This window comes from Pseudopipra pipra, unplaced genomic scaffold (assembly GCF_036250125.1).
Source record: "Pseudopipra pipra isolate bDixPip1 unplaced genomic scaffold, bDixPip1.hap1 HAP1_SCAFFOLD_48, whole genome shotgun sequence".
Classification (NCBI taxonomy): domain Eukaryota; kingdom Metazoa; phylum Chordata; class Aves; order Passeriformes; family Pipridae; genus Pseudopipra; species Pseudopipra pipra.
Genome location: NW_026990961.1, coordinates 72559 through 94743, shown reverse-complemented (window position 1 = coordinate 94743; position 22185 = coordinate 72559). Strand labels below are relative to the sequence as shown.

The window sequence follows — 22185 nt, the reverse complement described above, 5'->3', positions numbered from 1 at the left end:
CCACTCTTAGCAGGAGTGGCATTTGTGTGACCTAGCCAGAGAAATGATCGATATTTTTTATGATTTTTTTTTCTCCATAGGCTCACTCTTTATGTTAGGAAAAATTGGGGGGAAGGAAACCCAGCTTGAAAGAGCTGTTGGTGCAGTGTGCACAGGCAGACTGGCTGCTCTTCAGCTCTTCCATGAAATACAGCCCCATGGAGACTTGATTTCCTTTGAAAGCACTGATGCCACAGGGACATTGTAATGGCAAGGAAATACAGATACTCACTTCATTTTAAGAACTTCATGCGTATGTCTACTATAGGAGGTTAGGCTCCTACTACTTCAAACTAGGCTTGAAAATCATTCTATAGATTCTTTAGATCCCTCTACTCAAACACTCTGGCACCATATTAAAAACAGCATCCAGCAATCCTCTGAAGCATTTTTAGGGTTCTCCTTCAAGATGAACAAGGACTAGTTTGATGAAAACAATCAAGAGATCCAGGAATTGTTGAGGAAGAAGAGATCTGCTCACCAAGTGCACCTTGCATTGCCATCCTGTCACGTAAGAAAAGCAGCCTTTCGTCTTGCATGCAGCAAGCTCCAACAGAAACTCCGTGACATCCAGATCAAGTGGTGGATCATCTAGCTGAGAAAACTCAATTATGCGCAGATACAGGTGATCACAGAGGATTCTATGAGGCCTTGAAAACAGCATACGGGCCTACATACCAAGTCCAAAGCCCTCTACTCAGCGCAGATGGTCAAACGCTTCTGACAGATAAAACCTCCATTCTGAATCAATGGTCTGAACACTTTCAGACTCTTTTCAGTACTAGCCGTGTAGTTCAAGACTCAGCTATTCAGTCCATCTCACAACAACCAGTGAAGAATGAATTGGATACTGCCCCCTCTTTGGGAGAAACCCTTAAGGCCATACAGCAGGTGAAAATTGGCAAGGGAGCTGGGGTTGATGGAATTCCACCTGAAATCTGAAAACATGGGGGCCATGCATTCCATGCTAAATTTCACGAGTTTGTGGTGCGCTGTTGGGAACTAGGTGAACTACCATCAGACCTTCGTGATGCAGTCATCATCACTTTGTATAAGAAGAAAGGAGTTAAATCAGACTGTTCAAACTACTGGGGTATTACTCTGCTCTCCATTGCTGGCAAAATCCTGGCAAGAATACTTTTGAACAGATTAATACCCGCTATAGGAGAAGGAATTCTGCCTGAAAACCAATGTGGTTTCAGGGCCAACAGGAGCACCATAGACATGGTATTTGTTCTCAGATAACTGTCTCTATGTAACCTTTGTTGATCTCACCAAGGCTTTCGATACTGTGAGCAGAAAAGGTCTATGGCAGATTTTGGAATGTTTAGGTTGTCCCCCCAAGTTCCTTAAAATGATCATCTCACTTCATGAGGATCAGCATGGCCAAGTCAGATATGGTGATGCACTTTCTGAGCCCTTCCTAATATCCAGTGGTGTGAAACAAGGCTGCGTTCTTGCACCAACCCTATTCACTGTCTTTTTCAGCATGATGCTCCAAAGGGCCACGGCAGACCTCGAGGATCAGGATGGTATCTACATTCGATATCATACTGATGGGAAGCCTTTTCAACCTAAGGCGACTGAAGGCCCACACTAAGACCCTAAACCATCTTGTTCGGGAACTGCTTTATGCTGATGACGCCGCCCTTGTCACCCACACAGAAGCAGCTCTGCAGCGTTTAACATCCTGCTTTGCAGACGCTGCTGAGCTCTTTGGGCTGGAAGTCAGTCTAAAGAAGACAGAAGTTCTCCATCAACCAACACCTCAGGAAGTCCCCCATCATCCCCATATCACCATTGGCCAATCAGAGCTCAAATCAGTCCAGCAGTTTAATTACCTAGGCAGCCTCATCTTCTCGGATGGTAAGATTGACGGAGAGATAGACAACAGGTTAGCAAAGGCATATAGTGCTTTTGGAAAACTCCATAAAAGAGTATGGTGTAATAAACACTTCAAGAAAAGTACCACGATCAGTGTTTACAAAGCCACTGTGCTGTCTACTCTTTTATATGGTTCCGAATCATGGGTCATCTACCGCCACCACCTGCATCTCCTAGAACATTTCCATCAACGCTGTCTCCATACAATCCTTAACATCCACTGGTCAGATTATGTGACCAATACATCTGTTCTAGAACAAGCACCAATCACGAGTATTGAGGCCATGTTGATGAGAACACAGCTGCACTGGGCAGGGCATGTCTCCAGGATGAAGGACCACCACCTCCCTAAGATCTTGCTTTATGGTGAACTTGCTACTGGCTACCGCAAGAGAGGAGCCCCGATGAGGTGCTGTTCAAGGCACGAACCCCACTCAGACACGAACAAGTGCCAGAGCAGAATTACCGTTTACTCAAACTGCCAAGGTTTAAATACCACACCTGAACATGTCACGTGACCCTCTAACCAATGACAATCAAATATTGTCTGAGAACCCGGGAGACCACAACTCCCATGGTTCATTGTTACATTCTTCCTGCCACATCTCCCCCCTCTTTTTATTAACAAGTTGAGAAACAATGCATTTTTAACATTCTTATTATAACCAATCTTATTTCAACTAATTATAAAAAACAGGGCCTATCATCACAAGGCCTTTATTGAACTGTTTACAACTTTATTGGTTCGTGCAATATTCAAACAATCTCAAGTTACCCAGGGTTTGTAGGTGTGGATAACCTTTTATCTGAGGGTGACTTTGTGTAATGGCATCATCTTTATTTAAAAGGGAAATGTGTTGGGTTGTAGATGTGTCTGACGTGATGTTGTTTGAAGTAGTGTTTAAGACGTCTTGCTATAAAGTGTACTTGCGTTCACACACACATACATGCGTCCACTCAACTTTCTCATTCATACTCCAGTGGCTACCATTTCATTCTCCCTTACACATGCACACTTAAACCCTTTATTGCGTTTGACTCATGGAGTTTTGGTTCTGTATTGGTTACTGTTTATGTGTTTCTTTTGGTTCTGTATTGGTTACTGTTTATGTGTTTCTATTGGTTCTGCATTGGTTACTGTTTATATGTTTCTTTTGGTTTTGTTGTATCATTTATTGCTTAACGGCGCTGTTCTGTAACGGTCCTCGGCTCCAGCAGCACCGCTTGCTGCTCTGTATGGCATGGTCTCAACTGCAGCCATGGGTGCTGGCATAAAGCCAGCATCTCTGCCCGCTGCCATGCTCATGCTGTCAGCCCCTAAGCTATGCTCCTTCACACCACACGCTGCCACTGCACTGTTCCCCTCAAGGGTTCCCCCTCCTCCCCATCCTCTCTGACTAACGTGTATTCTCCCCCTGCCCCACTCGGTCGAAGGGGGGGCTGGGGTTGAAGGGGGGGGGTTGAGGGGAAAGGAGTGAAGGGGGGGGAAGTCCACCCTCTCGGGTGCATTTGCCTTTCTGTAGTGCTTATTCAAGGCTATCATAATGTCTTTCCATGTAGCCAAATTCTTGAGGGCGTCTGTTTTTCCCTCACTCGTTTTTTCAATAATTTTGTTCCCTATTTTCCTCCAAGATGACACTTGACAAGGTCCAGTCAGAGGTAGTGCAGGTTCATGCAACGAAATCCAATATAACAAGTCCCATAACTTACTTTCTTCTATGGTTATACTCTGTTCTTGTAAAAGTTGAGAGATAGCTTCAGCTGTTTGTTTGATTTTTGGAGTATTTCCCTCCTGACGGGTAAACTACCCTCCCATATTCGCCAATTTTTGGTTACCTCTGTGCTGAAGCTCTGTTGTCCTTTCTTCTGGTCCTTTTTTCTTCCTTTTTTTGTTCCTTTTTGCAGAGGTAACCCAGCGCGCTGAATTCTTTCTTTTCTTCCTTTTGGTTTTGGTGATATGGACACCCCCGGACAGGTTCCCCAGAGCTGCTGCTCCTGGTTGCCGGTAACCTGCTGAAGTCCCTGTTCGGACGGCCATTTGAGGTGCTGTTCAAGGCACGAACCCCACTCAGACACGAACAAGTGCCAGAGCAGAATTACCGTTTATTCAAACTGCCAAGGTTTAAATACCACACCTGAACATGTCACGTGACCCTCTAACCAATGACAATCAAATATTGTCTGAGAACCCGGGAGACCACAACTCCCATGGTTCATTGTTACATTCTTCCTGCCACACCCCGAAGAGAAGATACAAGGACTCCCTGAAACAACATCTCAACCTCGACCATATTGATCACCATAACTGGTCTACTCTGGCCTCCAATCGGGAGACCTGGAGACACACCATCTATAACGCTGCTGATGCTTTTGAGAAAGCACGCAGGATCACCCTTGAGGAGAAAAGACAACGCAGAGAGAATCGTGTCTTGCGGAATATACCACCTAAGGAGTCTTTCTGTTGTGCCTTTTGCAATTGGACATGTCTATCTTGCGTAATGTGGATAGAGCCTTTCCAAAATCTTCGTTCGTGAAGCCTAGCCATGACAGTTAATAAAGTGAAAGCAGACACCTATATTGGGCTCTAGTTCTGAATTGCTTTGTGGAAAAGGCTGTTTTACTCCACAGAATACAGAAAAAGATGAGGAAGAGTAGTCTCCTAATTAGAGGACAAATTATAGGTGACATGACTGCTCCTCTACATTTTTGCATCTTGAACAGGACAAATTAACAATTGATGATTTCTGCTACACTGTTAAATATATATTTGAATGTTTATTTAGCTTCTGTTTAACAAGGAAGAGGACATTCACAAAAATGTTTTAAATTCTCAAGTCTTTATCCCATTCTCCTTTTAACGGAATGATAATTTTCTTCTAATTATAAGCATGCAAACTGGATTGTTTGAAAATATTTAGATTTTGCTCCTTGCCTTTAGATTTTATTCTTCTCTTTCTTCCTTTCTTTTTCTAATTTAATAGAGTGAAAAAGGAAAAGAGAAAAGAAAATTACACAAATATATTAATTGTCTTTGACAGATGAGACAATTTTTGCACAAATTTTTGTTTTCAAAAAGTCTGTTCCCCCTTACAACAATAATAATAATCTGATAAAACTTCCATGAGTTCTGTTTAGTATAGACAGGATAGTCTAAGGGTGGCCTCTTGATCTAATGAAAATCATAGCATTTTCTAACCTTGTATAGTATTTCTATGGTAATGTTCCTGAATATACTCTAATGCAATTTTGCATATGTATACATCAATCATTATGAATGGCTATTGTTTATTAACAGATACTATTCAAAAACTTACTCCTGTCTTATGGCTGGATTGAAATTGTCCTCTGAGCTCCTGTGTTAATTCCACATGATTTCTATTTTAAATTATCCAACTGGTCAAGGTAGGTGATTGTCCTGCTCTAATCTGCACTGGTGAGACCTCACCTTGGGTACTGTGTGCAGTTTTGGGCACCACAGTATAAAAAAGACATTAAACTATTAGTGAGCATCCAAAGGAGGGCTACAAAGATGGTGAAGGGTCTGGAGGTGAAGCCTTATGACAAGTGGCTGAGGTCACTTGGTTTGTTCAGCCTTGAGAAGAGGAGACTGAGAGAAGACCTCATTGTGGTATTCAAAGTCCTCATGAGGGAAAGCAGAGAGGCAAGTAATCTCTTCACACATGTGACCAGTGACACGACTTGAGGAAATGGCATGAAGCTGAGCTGGGGAAGGTTTAGTACCAGGAAAGGGTTTTTCACCCCGAGGGTGGTAGAGCATTGAAACAGGCTCCCCAGGGAAGTGGTCACAGCATCAAGCGTGCCAGTGTTCAAGAAGCATTTGGACAATGCTCTCAGTCACATGGAGTGATTCTTGGGGTGGCCTGCATAGGGCCAAGAGTTGGACTTAATGATACTGATGGGTCTCTTCCAACTCAGCATGTTCTATGATTCTATGACTGTGATAACTTGCAGACTTATTTGAGCCTAAATGCATTGTAATGTTTGCTTGGCATCATTGTAACTGATCTTTGAAAAGTGATTTTTGTTGATTTCTTGCATGTGGCTTCAAGAAACTTGTAGACTTCCAAAATTTTCACTTGTCAAGCATGTATGCTAGGTTTCATGATGGGAACTGGTACTCACTGTCAAACCTATTTCTCTTTATAGTCATCAGATTTTTGTTTTGCTTTTTTTTTAGATTGCGGTCTTTGGTAAAGCAATTAGAGAGAGGGGAAGCTTCGGTTGTAGACTTAAAGAAGAATTTGGAATATGCTGCGACTGTTCTTGAGTCAGTATACATTGACGAAACTAGGTGAGTTAACTCCAGACATCAGCACTCTTATATCTAGTACCAATGACACAAAATTGTAACTTAAATGTCAATTGGGAAATTTGAGCCAAGATTTATTACTGGCAGAAAATATGTTTTTAATCATTACAATATTGTATTCTGTGTAGAGCAGATCTTCAGTCCTTGGTTTAAAAGCTTTTTTAAATTTTGTGGGGCAGGGAAGGAGATAAAAAGAAATCATAAATGTAATATACATTCTCATGGAGAAATGTTTTCATAATAATTGTGTCCCACTTTTTCTGAAAGTTTCTAAATTCCTACTAATTTATTCTTTTTGAATAATGTTAAATCTTTTCGCTTGTATCATATCTTTGAAATTAAAAAAAAATTTACTCCAGGTCATGATAGAGGTAGACTGGTAAGACATTGCAGAGGAGTTCCTCTTTCTGTTATATGCCATTTATCCAGTGGCAAATGCACTTGTGGAGTTGCCACAGATGATCAGAATGGGAAAGGAGAGGACTGTGTGTTACTAACTCAGAAGTTAGAAATGACCATAAATTACCTCTGAAGGGCAGAAAGTTTGGAAATATTGATGAGCTGAAGATGTGAAGTCAGTGAATGATTATGTAGCTGTGCTTCAGAAGGCTGATACTTCTTGTTTGTCAGCCTAGTAGTGAGTTTTACAAAATGAAATTTAAGTATACAAGAGAATAAACAAACTGTTGAAGACTTATATAATTGTATTTGATTAGGGATGATAAACCAAAGGCTTTTAACAGCTGCTTTAATTAGAATATATGTGAAGGGTTTTTTTCTTAATGATGTTGTAGTGGTCTCTAAGGGAGTCTGTTTACCGATTGTTCCTCACCCTTCTAGGCGTTTACTGGACACAGAAGATGAACTCAGTGATATTCAGTCTGACTCTGTGCCCTCAGAGGTCCGTGACTGGTTGGCTTCTACCTTCACGCGGCAAATGGGGATGATGCTCAAAAGGACAGAGGAAAAACCGCGGTTCAGGAGTATTGTCCATGCAGTGCAAGCTGGGATATTTGTAGAAAGGTGAAGTAGGATGTAATTACTTTGTTCTAGTAAGTGCCCAGGTACCACAGATTTTGCACAATTACAGGAGGTGGAGGACAGTACCTTAGGGCAGAAGACCTCAGAGAACTAGTAGGTTACTCTATTGAATGAAGAACGCTTTAATATGCTTCTAATGATGTTCCTACACAGATTTGGATAACACCTCAAAATCTGGGATTAAGTAACAGATTGCAATCTGAAACAGTTCTGTTTCATCTATTCTTAGTATAGTACAGATGTAATAGCACAGTTGGTGTAATTTTGACAGAGAATATGCATTTCTGCATAGTCCTTGGTCAGGAGAGACAGCATTCAATATTCAGTCAGGCCAGACTAAACTCCCCCTTGGCTCTGTTTACTTCTGTGGTCCAGTATTTCTCATGAAGAACTGCTAAGAAACAAAACAAAATCCTTTATCATAGTATTACTGGAAAGAACTATAGATCAAGATTGATGTGAAAATTTTAGAGTTCAGGGGGATTTCAAGCCATTGAGTCCTCTTAGCCTTCCCTGTTGCGATTTACATCAGAATCTGTTGCCAGAACTGATTATGTTTTCTGAACCCTTTAAAACATTTAATCATTTCAATTTGGACTCACTTCCAATCTTACCTTTTCTTATCAAGTAACAACTGTTTGCTGACTCTCTTCATTCAAGCTAGAAGGAGGGCTGGCACATATGAAACTGTCAACAGTCTTTAGACGGCCTGAAAGACAGCAGCTCCCAGATCCCTGGGAGAATTTTGTAACAGCAAAATTCAAGTCAGGAATGGAAGAGCAGAGCACTCACTGTTCATCAGAATTGCAGTGACAGCCTAAAAGCCCTCTGTGCAGGAGGTTGGGTGTATCAGAGAGCAGACCACGAGCCACACAGATACACAGAAGCCTCCTTCGGCATGATTATAGCCAATATTTTTATCTGTGCACCAGTTACTGTACATGTGTTAAGAGTGGCAGCAAATTGTGATAAGCATAAACCTGTCATTTTTCCTTGGAACAGGTTTCTCCTAGGTTTGACCGGCTATTTGTGAATTAACCCTCACTCTTAGTGGGGGACTTGCTTAACAAGGAAGTAAATTAACTGCTGCAGAGTAGGCTGTAGTAGGCTGTTTTGCAGCTTATCTGAATCACCGTGGCCCAAATGAAATATAATGTGGCACCAAAGGAGGGTTGTGGCTCTCCTGAGCTAAAGGAGAGGGATTCTACCTGAATTGTCACTTAAGGCTGTGGAGCTTCTGACTGGAGGGAGGAAGGGATAAGAAATTTTGTAATTTGAGGAATGGGTGAATATAATTCTTCAAAGGGGGATGACTTTTTTCAGGTCTGAGTACAGAACATGACAAAGAAAAATGGAAGTGAAGGAAGACTTTGCACAGCATCATTTCAGATGGGAGAGCCTTCCATCATCTCCTTTTACTCCAATGATGCCTGAGGGCAAAAAAGGATGACCTGTGAAAAGGCTTTTTAGCTATGACAATGCTTCTGCATTCACTAAGCCTGTTAAACACAGTGTGCCCTGAAAACAAGTACATACTTTATAATCTTTTTAAAATATGCTTTATAATCAAGTTTAAAATCTGCTACATACATGCTTTTAGTATGGTTACAGATGTTGATTTTTGCCTTGTTATTTCTCTCTTACTCCCTGAAACACACACATGGGGTGAACACCCAAAAGGTTTTATACTAATCTTGACAACATACAGACAAAAGTAACAGCTGTACCAAACTGGAGTTGATTCATTGCATACAAATGATTTCTGAGGAACATTCAGAATTAGCTTGCATGTGGGCCAGCAAGGACTAAGGGAACTGAAAGATCAGTACAGACACGTGCAATGGAAAATTGGGAACATCTTGTTATTTGAGTGTAGCCTTTCCCCCGATGAAGACCTTGTACTGGCAAATTCTTTGTCATGGCCTGCTGGGTAGCCAAGCCATGAGATAATGGGGAGCATATAGGCTCAAATTAGGCTATACAATAAGAATAGTATAGAGGATATTGTGCAAGTTAGGAACAAGATGGAAAGAAAAAAAAACAAATTGCAGTTAGGGTTTCCTGGGCTAAATAAGGTCTCCTGTAGTGGTCTGTTGTTTTATGATTTTTGTTGATTGCTTTATTTTGTTTAATTCTATTTATGTGTTGCCTTATCTATTTTGTCTTGGTAGAATGTACAGACGGACTTCAAATATGGTTGGCTTGAGCTACCCACCAGCTGTAATTGGAGTGCTAAAGGTAATCCCAATAAAAAGGTATTGAAAGGGGGTCTATACAAAGCATAAGATAATACTGTGATATTCAACTTGATAAAGGAGTCTTAGTACTTGGCCTTTCCTTCTCTCTGACATTAGTTTAGTTCACAGACATTAATCATTTAAGAGACCTAAGGGAATATCCTTTCAATAAAGGAAAGAACAGAGTTCAAGGCTGTGGCCATTTTCAGGTTGTGAAGGTTACAGCTCTGTTCTAGATTACAGTGATTAAATCAAGGACTTGGGAATTAATCACAACATCCCACAGGGAAGAAAGAAAATACAGATGGAGAGAGGTGGAGAAGGAAAAGGATCAATTGCTGTAAGAGAAGGGAATTTCTCATGCTTCAGGTCTTCAAGGTGACAATCAGTTTATGAATATTGACCCTTTTATGAGTTTTGAGGTTTCAGAGGAAAAATGATGCTTAAGGCATCAGTCCCCCCTTTAGAGATTAAACAAGACTCAAAGATCTTGTTCAATCTCTACATAGCACTAACTATATAACAAGCTATGCAGTTTTACACTAGTATGAATGGCTGCTTTATTCAGATTCAGCCTGGTAACCATGAAGTAAGTTTGTGAAAATAGACTTAATGAAACATCTTTAAGAATTACCAATGTGCAATTTAAACTTGTTGCCAAATTTCAGCCAAATCCGTAGTGCAAATTCAGCACTCACTTATAAAGAATGTCTGATGCATTTCGCTAAAGCCAAATGTAAATTTGGGTTTTGAACTTAATTCATAGTTCCTGACCATACTAAACAATACAAACAAGAGAAGCGAACTTAAACACTATTTTAACAGTTCTTGTAACAGTCTTTGCTGTTCTACTCGTCTCAGGAACAGAGGTTTTCTTCTTCCTGGGTGAAATTCATGGTCCTTGATGATGACTGTCCACGTTGGAGATGGTCTGTTGGACTTAAAAACAGTTCTTTCCATTTGGCTTGCAGGAGTTTCAGTCTTAGTGCAACATAAACTCAGTCCTTGGACTGGAACAGATGAGCAGGAGTGTCCAGCTTCACAGGCTTAGATGACATGATAAATCTCTGCAGTTCCTGCAAAGCAGATCTTAAAACATTAAACAATTCTACAGATAAACCTCTTTATGCAACTAGGGAGTCGATGAAGTGTGACTCTCCGTTTGATGACAATTTCACAGGAATTTTGGATCTTCGAATTCCTGCATTTCAATCTTCTGAGAGAGGAGCTTGTGCTTTTATCACATAAAGCAATTAACTGCCAGTCACAGATATAATAGGCCAGTCAAGAGCTTACCTGAAGCAGACTGCGTCTGGATGCAAACAGCACCCTGGCAGTGCCAGTAGCCCACCACAGAGAGCTTATACTCTCTGGACAAATTCTAGGCCTTACCGGGGGCAGGTTGTCCTGTTCCAACCTGTCCCAGACTGCAGTTAATCATCTTTACCTCATGGAGTAGTCTTACAGGGACTCCTTGCCTCCATGGATAAAAGCTGCCTCACCTGTTAAAATAGGTACATTTATAGACATATGAATATCAACAAAGCAATAAAGCTAAGAAAGCATTTTTAGCAAACTATTTAAGTAACTTAAACCTATTATTCCAACAACGATGTTACCGGATTGTCTCAAGGATTGTATGCAATGGTGCAAGCCAGATTTCTAGGGCCTTATTGGGGAGTTCACAAAACCAGTGCTGTAATTCCTGGTTAGCAGTCAGAAGCAGGATTCCCATGATGCAGTGTTGAACCTGCTAGAGCAGTACTGCTGCTTTACAGAAGCTGTGATGGCATCCAGGCAAAGGGTCACTCTGTGGTTTCTCGGCTCTGCTGCCTTTCACTATGGCATTGATGCCACTTTCTTATCCGTCTTCTGTTTCAGTGTAGGACTTCCTTTGCAAATTCAGGTTCACACACACACTCCTAGATGACACTAGATAAAAAGCATCTTAAAAACATAAACAGATTCCATAATCACATGCAAATTTTACGGACCCTTCATCAGACTGCTTCAGGAGAAATTCTTCCACAGGCTGCAGAGAGACATAGATGTTTACAAATTGTCGTTGGAACAAGATAAGTGCAAGTACAAACATTGCAGGCTTCGAAGCAATTCATGTAACAAAATCAAAAGCAATATAAGCTTTCAATTCTTAGCAATTAAGCTAACAATAAGCGAAGCTTAAAACAATATAAAATAGAAAATAACAAAGAAACACAATAATTATAAAATATGTATACGTTTCTGTACCACTTTTTAGTGCAAATTGATTTCAATTGTGTCAGAAGGCCTTTATCTACTCACTCCTGGTCTGGTGTTTTGCGTTTGCAAGACAGTTGAGAGACAGTTGAGACGTGTCTACTCCTGCATAAAGGAACAAACTCCTTTTATTTCTACAAGATAAGATTGCCTTACAGTGAATTAACTTTCAGCGCAGCTGACACATTATTTTTGAGGTCTTATGACCCAGAAGCAAATTACTATATATATGCAAGTTTTAAATTAATTTGCTTCAATGACCAAAATAAGTGATTAAAAAATACAAATGCCAAAAAAAAAAAAAGGAAAACACTTTAAATTGTCCAAGTGGTTGCCCTGGGCATTATTTTTCTCTCTCATTTCTATTTCTCGTTTTCTAAGCTTGTTCAAGGGCTTCTTGGTGGAACTTTTTAATCTCTTGGTTGTTTTTACTCTCCAATGCCTAATGAAAGTGTTGAAAAACTGTAATTTATGATTGCTTTTCTGTGACTTGGGCCACAAATCATCTCTGGAGAAGCTTGACACTGCATTCAATCTTTCAGCTCCTCACAGCTTCTAATATCAGCTGCTCGGCAAGCAAGTAATTTACTGGGATAGGTGAAAGAAGAGCTGAATATTGAGCATCCTTGATGTTCACTCGCTAATTAGCCTCTCTGTGGACTGTAGTGCCACAACAGGTATACTGAGCTCTATCTGTAATCAGCACTATGTGAGTAGGAAGGATCACCTCATGCTGGAAAGAGGCGGTAACAAAATATGTTGGTCTCATTCAGAACAGAGGAAGTCCAGTAGCTATATTGATGTATAGTGGGCCAACCACAAAGTGATTAAAATGTCTTTTGCATTGGACTTGAAGGCTGGTCTTGTGCCAGATGCAGCTACATGGTTGATCTGTATATCATTCTACTAGCTGTAACTCCCATCTGCATCTCTTTGTTGTTGGGATGAGAGAAAGTTTCTTAAAGTTTCAGAAACATCCAATTCTGAGATCAAGGAGCTTCATCTTGCTAGATTATGAGTGCTGTCAGCTCCCATGGCCTTCCCTAAAAGTTAATAATTGATAACTGCAAGAAGGCTTATACCTTATACTTTAGCTTTATGAGCTGGGAAGTGAGCTTTCCCCCCTCAATCTCTTGATATTAATGCTGATCACGCTGCAGCATTAATATGTCATTTACAGCTGATTGGAACTTTCCCGACGGTAATTAGGTATTTACTCTTCTATTATAAAGCTTGGGTTTTTATATAATTGTTAGCACATAATGTAATATTACCAGGATTTTCTTCTGCACTGTAGTTTTTTTGAAAACTCCACTGGACTCAATTACCTTTTTAAAAAAATAAGGAAAATTAGGATCATGTTCTTTGGGCAAGTTAAGATGCAATAATCACAGATCAGGATTAATATTCAAATCAGAAGCAATTAAGTTGCTCTTTGGGTCTAGCAAGATAGTCTTTAGTTATCATCTTCGATGATTGAACAGTAAGTGATAAAAATATGAGCTCAGGTGCCTGTATTTTTGTTTTACTGCAAAAAACCATATAACCTTATTCTGTTTTAAACATTAGTGAGGCATTGGAATGCTTTGCTCACAATACAGAGTTATAAGAACTCAAGAGGGACAGCAAAATCCAGAGGCTTCAATATCATTAAAAAAAATCTTCATTATTCCTCTTTTCTTCAAAATTATTTTCTTTTTTATAGGCATAGCATGTGGGTAGAGGACAGAGAGAGGTAAAATCAGCCCCAATAGGCCATCTCAATGTTTCAGGTACTAAAGCACACCAGAATTTTTATCTATTAGGATTCATCCTTTGGTGATTAAATTCTAGTGTAGAGAATTGCCATGTTTAGAATAAGCAAACAGCATACATGTTCTTAATGGAAGCTTCCTAAATGCAAGTCATACAATACTGATGAGTATACTGATACTGTGAGTATCCTGATGATTCTGCATTGGTTAAATGGAATTGAAGAATTTATTAAAAAAGAAAATATATGCTGACATCACTTCTCTAATTCTCAATTTGTAGATTGTGAGAGAAAGTGAGAGAAATTGAACTATTATGATAAAAAGGATGACCATATTAATTGCCTTTTCTACCCACTCTTGCAGAATGTTGACAAGTGGTCCTTTGATGTATTTGCACTAAACGATGCCAGTGGGGATCATGCACTGAAATTCATTTTCTATGAACTTCTCACGCGCTATGATCTGATCAACCGTTTCAAGGTCAGTAGTTAGAAGATGGTTATTTTCTTCCATCCTAGATTTTGTTCAACTTCCCTCTCATCCTGCTTTATTCCATTCAAAAGGCAATTTTAGTGCTCCTTGAAGATTTTTTGAACACTGCACTTTCCTCAATAAGCAAGACCAGATGTGATTTAAGTAGTACTTTCAATTGCAATGGGACACCGTGAAGTAGATGGGGTTCCAAACAGGTTTCCATGTGACATCCGTGGGAAATACTGCATATGATCCTCTCAGAATGATGGTGTCATTTTCCTGAGCTTCATAGGACCCTCAAGTATGCAGGCACAAAAAGAGAACAAGAGATCGTGAATGCAAATTCAAATTCATTACTATTAGGCCAGCAAGTGATTCTGCTCCCTTCTCCACTCTCATGAGACCCCACCTGGAGTACTGCATCCAGGTCTGGAGTTCTCAGCACAGGAAAGACATGGACCTATTGGAGCCACTCCAGAGGAGGGCCACAAAAATGATCAGAGGGCTGGAGCACCTTTCCTGTGAAGAAAGGCTGTGAGAGTTGGGGTTGTTCATCTGAAGAAGAGAAGGTTCTGATGAATGTTCATTCCAGCCTTCTAGTACTTGAAAGGGACCTATAAGAAAGATGGGGAATAACTTTTTATCAGGACCTGTTGCAAAAGGACAAGGGATAATGATTCTAAACTAAAAGAGGGTAGATTTAGACTAGATATAAGGAAGATTTTTTTTATGGTGAAAGTAGTGAAACACTGGAACAGGTTGCCCAGAGAGATGGTAGATGCCCCATCCCTAGAAGCATTCAAGGTCAGATTGGACTCTGAGAAACCTGATCTAATTGGAGATGTCCCTCTGCTCATTGCAGGAGTAGGTGGACTAGATGATCTTTAAAAGTCCCTTTCAACCCTAACTCTTCTATAGTTTTGTAATTGTTACAGAGGTTTGCAGATACAAATGTTATGTATCTTTTCCTCCAACTTTGAACAGGCTTAAATTTGGATGGCAGAAACATTGCCATCTAGGTCTTGACCATTCCCCTCACACAGATACTCTGCTGTCCCTTCTTCTTTTGACATTTTCATTTCCAATGCCCATGGGTCCCCACTCACTTTGGCTGGAAAGAGTTTACAGGTCTTTGGGTCCTGTACTTCTTCAGAAACTGCCCATGTCTGATGAGACATCTTTGAAGAAGGTGTCTGATCAGAGCTGCATCCTCTACTTATATGTACACAAGAGGACAACAGCAGTGCTCCTCTATGGAAACAGTGAAACTGGAGAACCCATGTTGCCCATGTTGCCGGTTGCATACATTACAGTCGACAGCACCTGCATAGTCTCCTCTCTAGAAATCCCCTCAATTGCATTTTTTTGGGTGTCTGCAGTTACTCTTGGAGTCAGAAAAACATGGCAATCCCATAGGATGGACAGGCTGGATTTTGCTGTGAAAACCTAGAGGTCTGATAAATGACTTGCTATATGACGTGTTTCATTAGAAAATCTTGAATGTGAATAGTAAAGCAGAGTATTCCAGTGGGTTGTGAAGGCAACAGACAGTTGCTTGTAGCCTATTTAGAAATATTTCTCCAGGGACAATCAACAAAGTGGTCACTGCTACTTTTCATAATCCATGTGTCTTCCAGACAGCATTTCATAGTATACTTATTTCTGTGTGTTTATGTGTGGGAATGATTTACCTATAATGTAATTATGGATGGAAAAACCAGGTTGAAGTAGTAACCTGAATTCACTCTCTCTCTAGTGCCTGTTTCAGATGTTTTAGTGTTTTGTTTATTTGTAAAGTAAAAACTGCTCTTTGGAAACCTCTTATCAAAATTCTTCTCTCTGAATGCTAGTCATTAAAGCTGTTTTGGTTTTTTTTCTTTAATTCTGTGATGCTTTACTTAGATTCCCATTTCTGCCCTGGTGTCCTTTGTGGAAGCTCTGGAGGTTGGCTACAGCAAACACAAAAATCCTTATCACAACCTCATGCACGCTGCAGATGTGACACAGACAGTCCATTACCTCCTTTTCAAGACAGGTGTAGTGGTAAGTAAAGGACTTGGCATCCTCAATATATAGTTAGATTACAACAGTTTTTGCTTAATAATGAGATTGTGATTATCTGTCGCAGTTCGAGGGGTTTCTGGGGGGTCACTGCCGGCCGCTCTGTGAAGGTTTTCAGGGCTGGAATCACCCCCCCCGCCGCCCGTCCTTCGTGGCAGGGACTGGCGGCGGAGGTACTTAAGCCAGGAGACAGAGACCACGCAGGGAATCCAGCAGCGAAGAAGAGCTTTATTCAAATTTTCCGCAGCTTATAAGGGCTGCTGGGCGAAGGAGGGGATTGGCCATTTGGCTAGCCAATGCAAGGAGACAATATAATAACTATGGCAACACAGAAACCAATGGTAGACAAGTGAGTTAACAATTTCCAAACCCCGGCAATTATCCACAGTAGAACCCATTTGCACTGTAGACAAACTTCATTTGATAAGGCTGGGCTAATAAAAGTAGAGACTTTGGATTATTTAGAAATTGAAGGTAGGTGAAGTTGTCGATAACTCTTCTAACAGTGATCTAAAGAGGATGAATGAAAAACCTAAGCCCTGTTTTTCACTCTCCCATCCCACAGATCTGTGTGAATCTGCCAACACAAATTTATTGGAATTCATTTCACCTAATATGAAGGATTGTATTGTCTAAGCTGTCTTCTTAACTTAAGCAATGGAGGCAGTACATCCAAAGGATAATTCATTCCACTTATTTGAGCATTAAGAGCTGTAATCTGGAAATGCTGATCCCCATCTACTTCTTTACAGCAAAACCATCTAAACTGGCTTACATAGAAGCCTACGAACAGCTGATATCTGACAACAGTGTCAGGAATGGATAGAGGGCTTAAAAAAATATGTAGTGCACAATATGTTCCCACAGTGGTTTTCAAGACAAACAACAGAAATACATTTGAAGATGGACTAGAGAAATTGAAGGCAGATAGATTCCAGAGTGATGATCAACCATTGCAGTTTGGATTTAGCTGGAGGCCCATAAAGTTTCTGTCCTACACAGTGTACACTTCTTCTTTCTCCTGGTTACTGCTGCAGCCAGAAAGAGGAATGAAATTACTTCCAGTCTGATCCTGTGGGGCAGATCTGTTCCTCATATTATTTGCTTCACTTTTTCCAAGTATCCAATTTTCCCTTGCCCTTGCATTCTCAGAAGCGTAAAGGCAAAGGTGGCAGTGAAAAGGAAGTTTGGTGTTCAGTGTTTTACAGTTATCTCTTGTTACAACATGGCATTCAGTGGTGCTGTATTTGTGGCTGGTACTTGAATACATGTAATTCTGTTCTGTTGTGCTTCCTTTCACTGTGGCCCTTCCACTAACTCATGTGCAGTTCCAGAGGCAAGGAGCCTTTGTAGTTCAGAGCAGACAGGTGAACCCAGGTCAGCAGATGTTGAGGCTCTTACTGAAGCTCAGGGCTCCTTGAACACTCCCCAGTTGTTACAAAGTCTAACTGGGAACTGTTGAAAATAAGGATGAGGGAAAATCATGGTTCTGTGTGACTCAGCCTAACCAAATTCCAACACTCTCATGCCATGACTACCTTAGATGGGCTATACAAAATTACCGTAAAAATTCTCTGTCACCATCACTTGTGGAGATGTTTATGTCTCCCACTGTATGTTGATGATGCCTTTATCTGTAGAGTTCTATAAGACACCTGAAGAAATCTGCCACCAGTTTGTTCTGTGTGATAGAGTATAGGACAGAGAGGTGCAAACTAACAGGGCATAGTGCAGCTCTTGCTGTGTCTTTTAGGCCAGTTTCAACAACTGTTTAGTTTGCTCACGCTTGGGAGCAACCTTTTGTGCATACGATCTGCCTTTCTGCAGTTTCTTGATTGCCACGCAGCTGTTGCCTTGCAATTCTGAAGCCAGACCTGGATGCTCTTCCCTGAGGAGTCGCATGCTCCAGTGCCTCCTGTAAATGTCCTGAGTCTCCTGTGTTGCATGTAGACTGCACCTGTGAATTGCAGTCACACTTAAATTAGAGCAGTAAACACTGCTGTTTATCAGAGGCAGATTTGGAAGGAGTCAGGCCCTATCTGTCTCAAGAGCTGATTCAGACTGCCCGATTCTGATGGAAGTTGTGTCAGTTGCTCCTGATTGTGCCTGAAATAAAAAGGATTTAGGTCAGATTTTGCAGCTAATACAACTGCCTACTCAAAACCTCCCATGAGATCCTAAACTGGTCACTGTTGTTTTTAGGACCATTAGTTAATGAAAATGCGCTACAGGGTGTAGTCAGTAAGAACAGGTGCAATATGTACATTGAATTAAAAGGCAGCTCATATGTGAATGTCAGTCAAAACACTTTCAGACTGACAGTGGGTAGTTACAGAACTATTTGGCAATCACTGTGGTAAAAATTTTCCCTAAATGCAATACATTTAAGCATTTCATACAAATATTTACTGTATTTACAGTATCTAAAACCTTTGCCTCTGGTGTGCTTGATGTTAACAACACTCCCTATGTGTTACTCCTTGTGTGTCTAGACAACCAGACAGTAAAATGATTGACTGACCAAGAGAAAAATTATTGAACCTAGCTGTTATTTATAAATCTAAGGGAAAAGTGACTTAAGCATTGAAGAGTAATGCTTTGACTAGGAAATTAGAAAAAAACCCACAAACTTTAGGGCTTTCTCAAAAGTTTCTAAAAATGATAAATAAATAACAAGATGTACATCTTTTGATGTTATCTTCCTTGTTCTCCTCATGATTCAGTGATTGGCACAGACATTTAGTTACTGCAATTTAGTGACATTCTTCTGTATCTGAGGCTCTGCTACACAGGTCAGCTGAACTGAAAATACATACCCTGGTGGTATGTGTTTACCTGCACATGTATCATCAAGTTCCCTTTGAAGAACCTTGATTTTATTGAGGTTTCCTTGTCTGTGTTCTGCAAACACTGCTTGTTCAGAAGGGCCTGTGTTTCCCCTTGCTCTGCCTTAAACTTTATTAGCTCCTGAAACCATTTTGCTGAAGTTCGGTTTATTTAGGTGGAGATCCATGAAACACACTGGTTTGGCTTTTGTGTATTAGCCGGAGAAGTTTGCTTTAAAACAGCTGACAAGCTGCAGGGGAAAGGCAATGATGTGCAACACTGACTGTCAACAGGAGATAACTTGCCTTAAAAACCAAAAACCTTAATGCCTGAGAAAATGACAACTTACCTGATTCCTCTGTAATCTCTTTTCAGCACTGGCTGACAGAGCTGGAGATCTTCGCTATGATCTTTGCAGCTGCCATACATGACTATGAACACACTGGAACCACTAACAACTTTCACATCCAGACACGGTGAGGCCACTGTAAATCATGATGAAGGGTTGAGACATGGAGGAGGAAACCTGTGGTGAATAACAGCACACCTAGAAAAGTGCCGGAACTTCTGTTTTCAAGTGATACAGGAGGAAAGTTCACTTCCTTAGGTTGCATTCAATTTTCTCTTGCTCAGCCATTTACAATGGAATGCATGTATTTTAGCTTTCTGAGCATTGTTTCACATAAATGATCAGGAAAAAGAAAGGTCCCAAAATATTTTTGTGTAAGGGTGCCAAAGACAAATTGCTGTACAGAGTAATGTATTTTAATGTATTATAGTTTTGAAGGAGATACTGTAATTTGACAATTTTTTTCTCCTTGTTGAATTTGAAGAATCAAACATTAACTGCATAAATCAGGCATTCAACAACATTTGTTGTATTTGTCAGTGAACACTACACAAACTATTTTCACTTGAGTGGAAAACCACACCTGCAGCAATGGCTTATGTTGACCATTACCTGATCAGGAAAATATTTTTTAAAAGCTTTGTAAATTGCTAGACAGTAATTAATTGATCACAAACTAGAGTGGACCGGTGTATTTTATAAGGCTTTTGGGTTGGTGGAAGAAAGAAGAAGATAAAGGCGGCAGCAAAAGTCAGAAGTGTGCAAAGATTATGAAATCTCTAGTTGCAGTGATAACTGGACATCTAATATCTGTGTATTATTTTGACAATAGGAGTGTACTGGTAGCAATGACAAAATGTCTAGATGTCCTCAAATGACCCTGTACACTTGGGCACTTCTAAGGTGCGTTTTATCTTACCCTAAATTATATGTCTTTAGTGTATTAGCTGAATCACGCTGTGCATCAACAGTGGTTGCTAAGATAAGCACACATATGTGCAGGAAAGTTTAGGAATGTAGAAAAAAGTTTCTGTCTCTGTTCTAGGCCAGACTGCACTCCACTGGTTACAGCTTCATCCATGCAAGAATTAGAGATCTGCTGTATTTCCCAATACTTATAAAAGGATTAAAGGAAGGACCGTTGTAGTTTAATTTCTGTAACAGTGAACATCAGAGGGTGTAAGGTGTCAGAGGAGAAAAATATACACTGTTCTCTGAGAACCAAGTCTGAGTGGGGACTGTAACAAATCATACTCATCCTCTGTTGCCATTAACTTCTTTGTCTTCAGGCCAGTTTAGCTATTCATCTATCACAGATCTCTGCCCTGGGGCTTAAAGTAAGGTATGAAGTACCTTTGGTCTTACTCTGTCCCACTGGCAATTGCCTTTCCGGACAACATAGTCTAGCACACGGATGTCAGAATGCAATTCAGTTATGTCTTGCCTTCAGCCAGTTTTCTGTTCTGGACACAATATTGGGTCATATCTTGCAATTGCTTGTTTGGGTACAGTCAGGCTTTAATATCAGAGCAACATACAGAAGAACTGGAAAAAAGCCTCATGGTTCAAATTCCAATTTACGTATCTCTCGCAGCTTTCAGCACTTGATTTCAAGTATGTAACAAAGCAACTGTTGAATGTCAGCTGGTGAAATAGATTTTGCAGCGAGTTTTGATCTTTACATTTCTTTTACTGAATAACAGCAATTAACAAAGTATTACAAATGTTCTAAAATGTGTGTATCTGTTCTGTATACTTAATTGCTGCAGCTGATCAAAGGAAAACTTCTGAATGTGAGACTGTAGACAGGAAAGAAACAACATTTCCTATGTTTTCTTTTAAATGCTAGGTCAGACTCAGCCATTCTATATAACGACCGGTCTGTGCTTGAAAATCACCATGTTAGTGCGGCGTATCGTCTTTTGCAAGATGATGAAGAGATGAATATTTTATCTAATCTCTCAAAGGATGATTGGAGGTAAAAATTAACATGGTGGCTGCCTAGGAATATTGCAGCATCACCATAGACTGCTATTACCTTGTTTGAATAGTGATATGCATTATTGTATTTTACATATTAATATTTCTATGCTACAAGGTAAAGAACTTTAAAAGGTGTTTGTCTTGCTTATTTCTACTTTCAGTTTTCACCTCTGATACTGAAGCTAGACTTTTTGATGATGCATTATAATACAGAAATTGACTCCCATCTAATTTCTAAGTCTCACAGAGACACTCTTTGTACACATCCATTTTTAAGTGAGTGTAGAGCTAGCCTACTGTTTGTTCATCCTAAAGCCTAAACATAACCTTTATCTACTTTGACACTTCCTGCCTGGAAATTATAAATGGGACTTAAAGAATGAAATAATCCAGTCCTTGGAGTATAGATCAGTCTACTGTACGTGTCAAGGTGATGTAAGAAGCTGTAATTTAAAATAAACCTCAAGAAATATATGATTTATGTGCCAAAATCAGCCCATGATTTCCTTTCTAATACCAGACAATTCAAACTGATAACAGTTTTCTGTTTTTATGGGATCTTTTGAACTTCAAGGTGTGGTACTTGAAAAATAGCCCATTGTGCTAGACAGAAGGAATCCTGCTTCGTAGTCTTTTTCAAGGAGGGGGCCCTATGTAACACACAGTGCCTTCTGCATATGCTTAAATGTGACACAGTGTTGAGTAATCATTTAATCTTATATTAATATAAATGTGGGGAAATGAGCCCTTCTCTGGGGCCTGGCTTCTAGTAAAATGGTCAGTGAAGGCTCTGCTTGCTAATCTGTTTAGCCTGAATTTCCTGTTTATTTTAACTTGTGGACAGTGATGTGATCCTATAGCTAAACACCAAGAATAACACTCAGGAACTTAGATGGCTAATTTCAGTCAATTGTGAGTGTTGTGAAGTAGTGGCCTGAAAATTCTATC

The 22185-nt window shown here is 40.1% G+C and overlaps 1 protein-coding gene across 2 annotated transcripts in view; it reads left to right on the top strand.

Annotated features, from left to right (window-relative positions):
- The window catches only part of LOC135408456 (dual specificity calcium/calmodulin-dependent 3',5'-cyclic nucleotide phosphodiesterase 1C), a 141652-nt gene extending 119938 nt beyond the window's left edge, over positions 1 to 21714 (top strand). For both annotated transcript variants that reach the window (XM_064643613.1, XM_064643611.1), the window contains 7 exons: positions 6122 to 6235; positions 7094 to 7276; positions 9466 to 9532; positions 13908 to 14024; positions 15921 to 16061; positions 19281 to 19381; positions 21104 to 21714. In XM_064643613.1, the coding sequence (XP_064499683.1) occupies positions 6122 to 6235; positions 7094 to 7276; positions 9466 to 9532; positions 13908 to 14024; positions 15921 to 16061; positions 19281 to 19381; positions 21104 to 21236 (856 nt within the window). In that variant the 3' untranslated portion in view covers positions 21237 to 21714. The remainder of the gene's footprint in view (positions 1 to 6121; positions 6236 to 7093; positions 7277 to 9465; positions 9533 to 13907; positions 14025 to 15920; positions 16062 to 19280; positions 19382 to 21103) is intronic.
- The last annotated feature ends 471 nt before the right edge of the window (positions 21715 to 22185 follow it).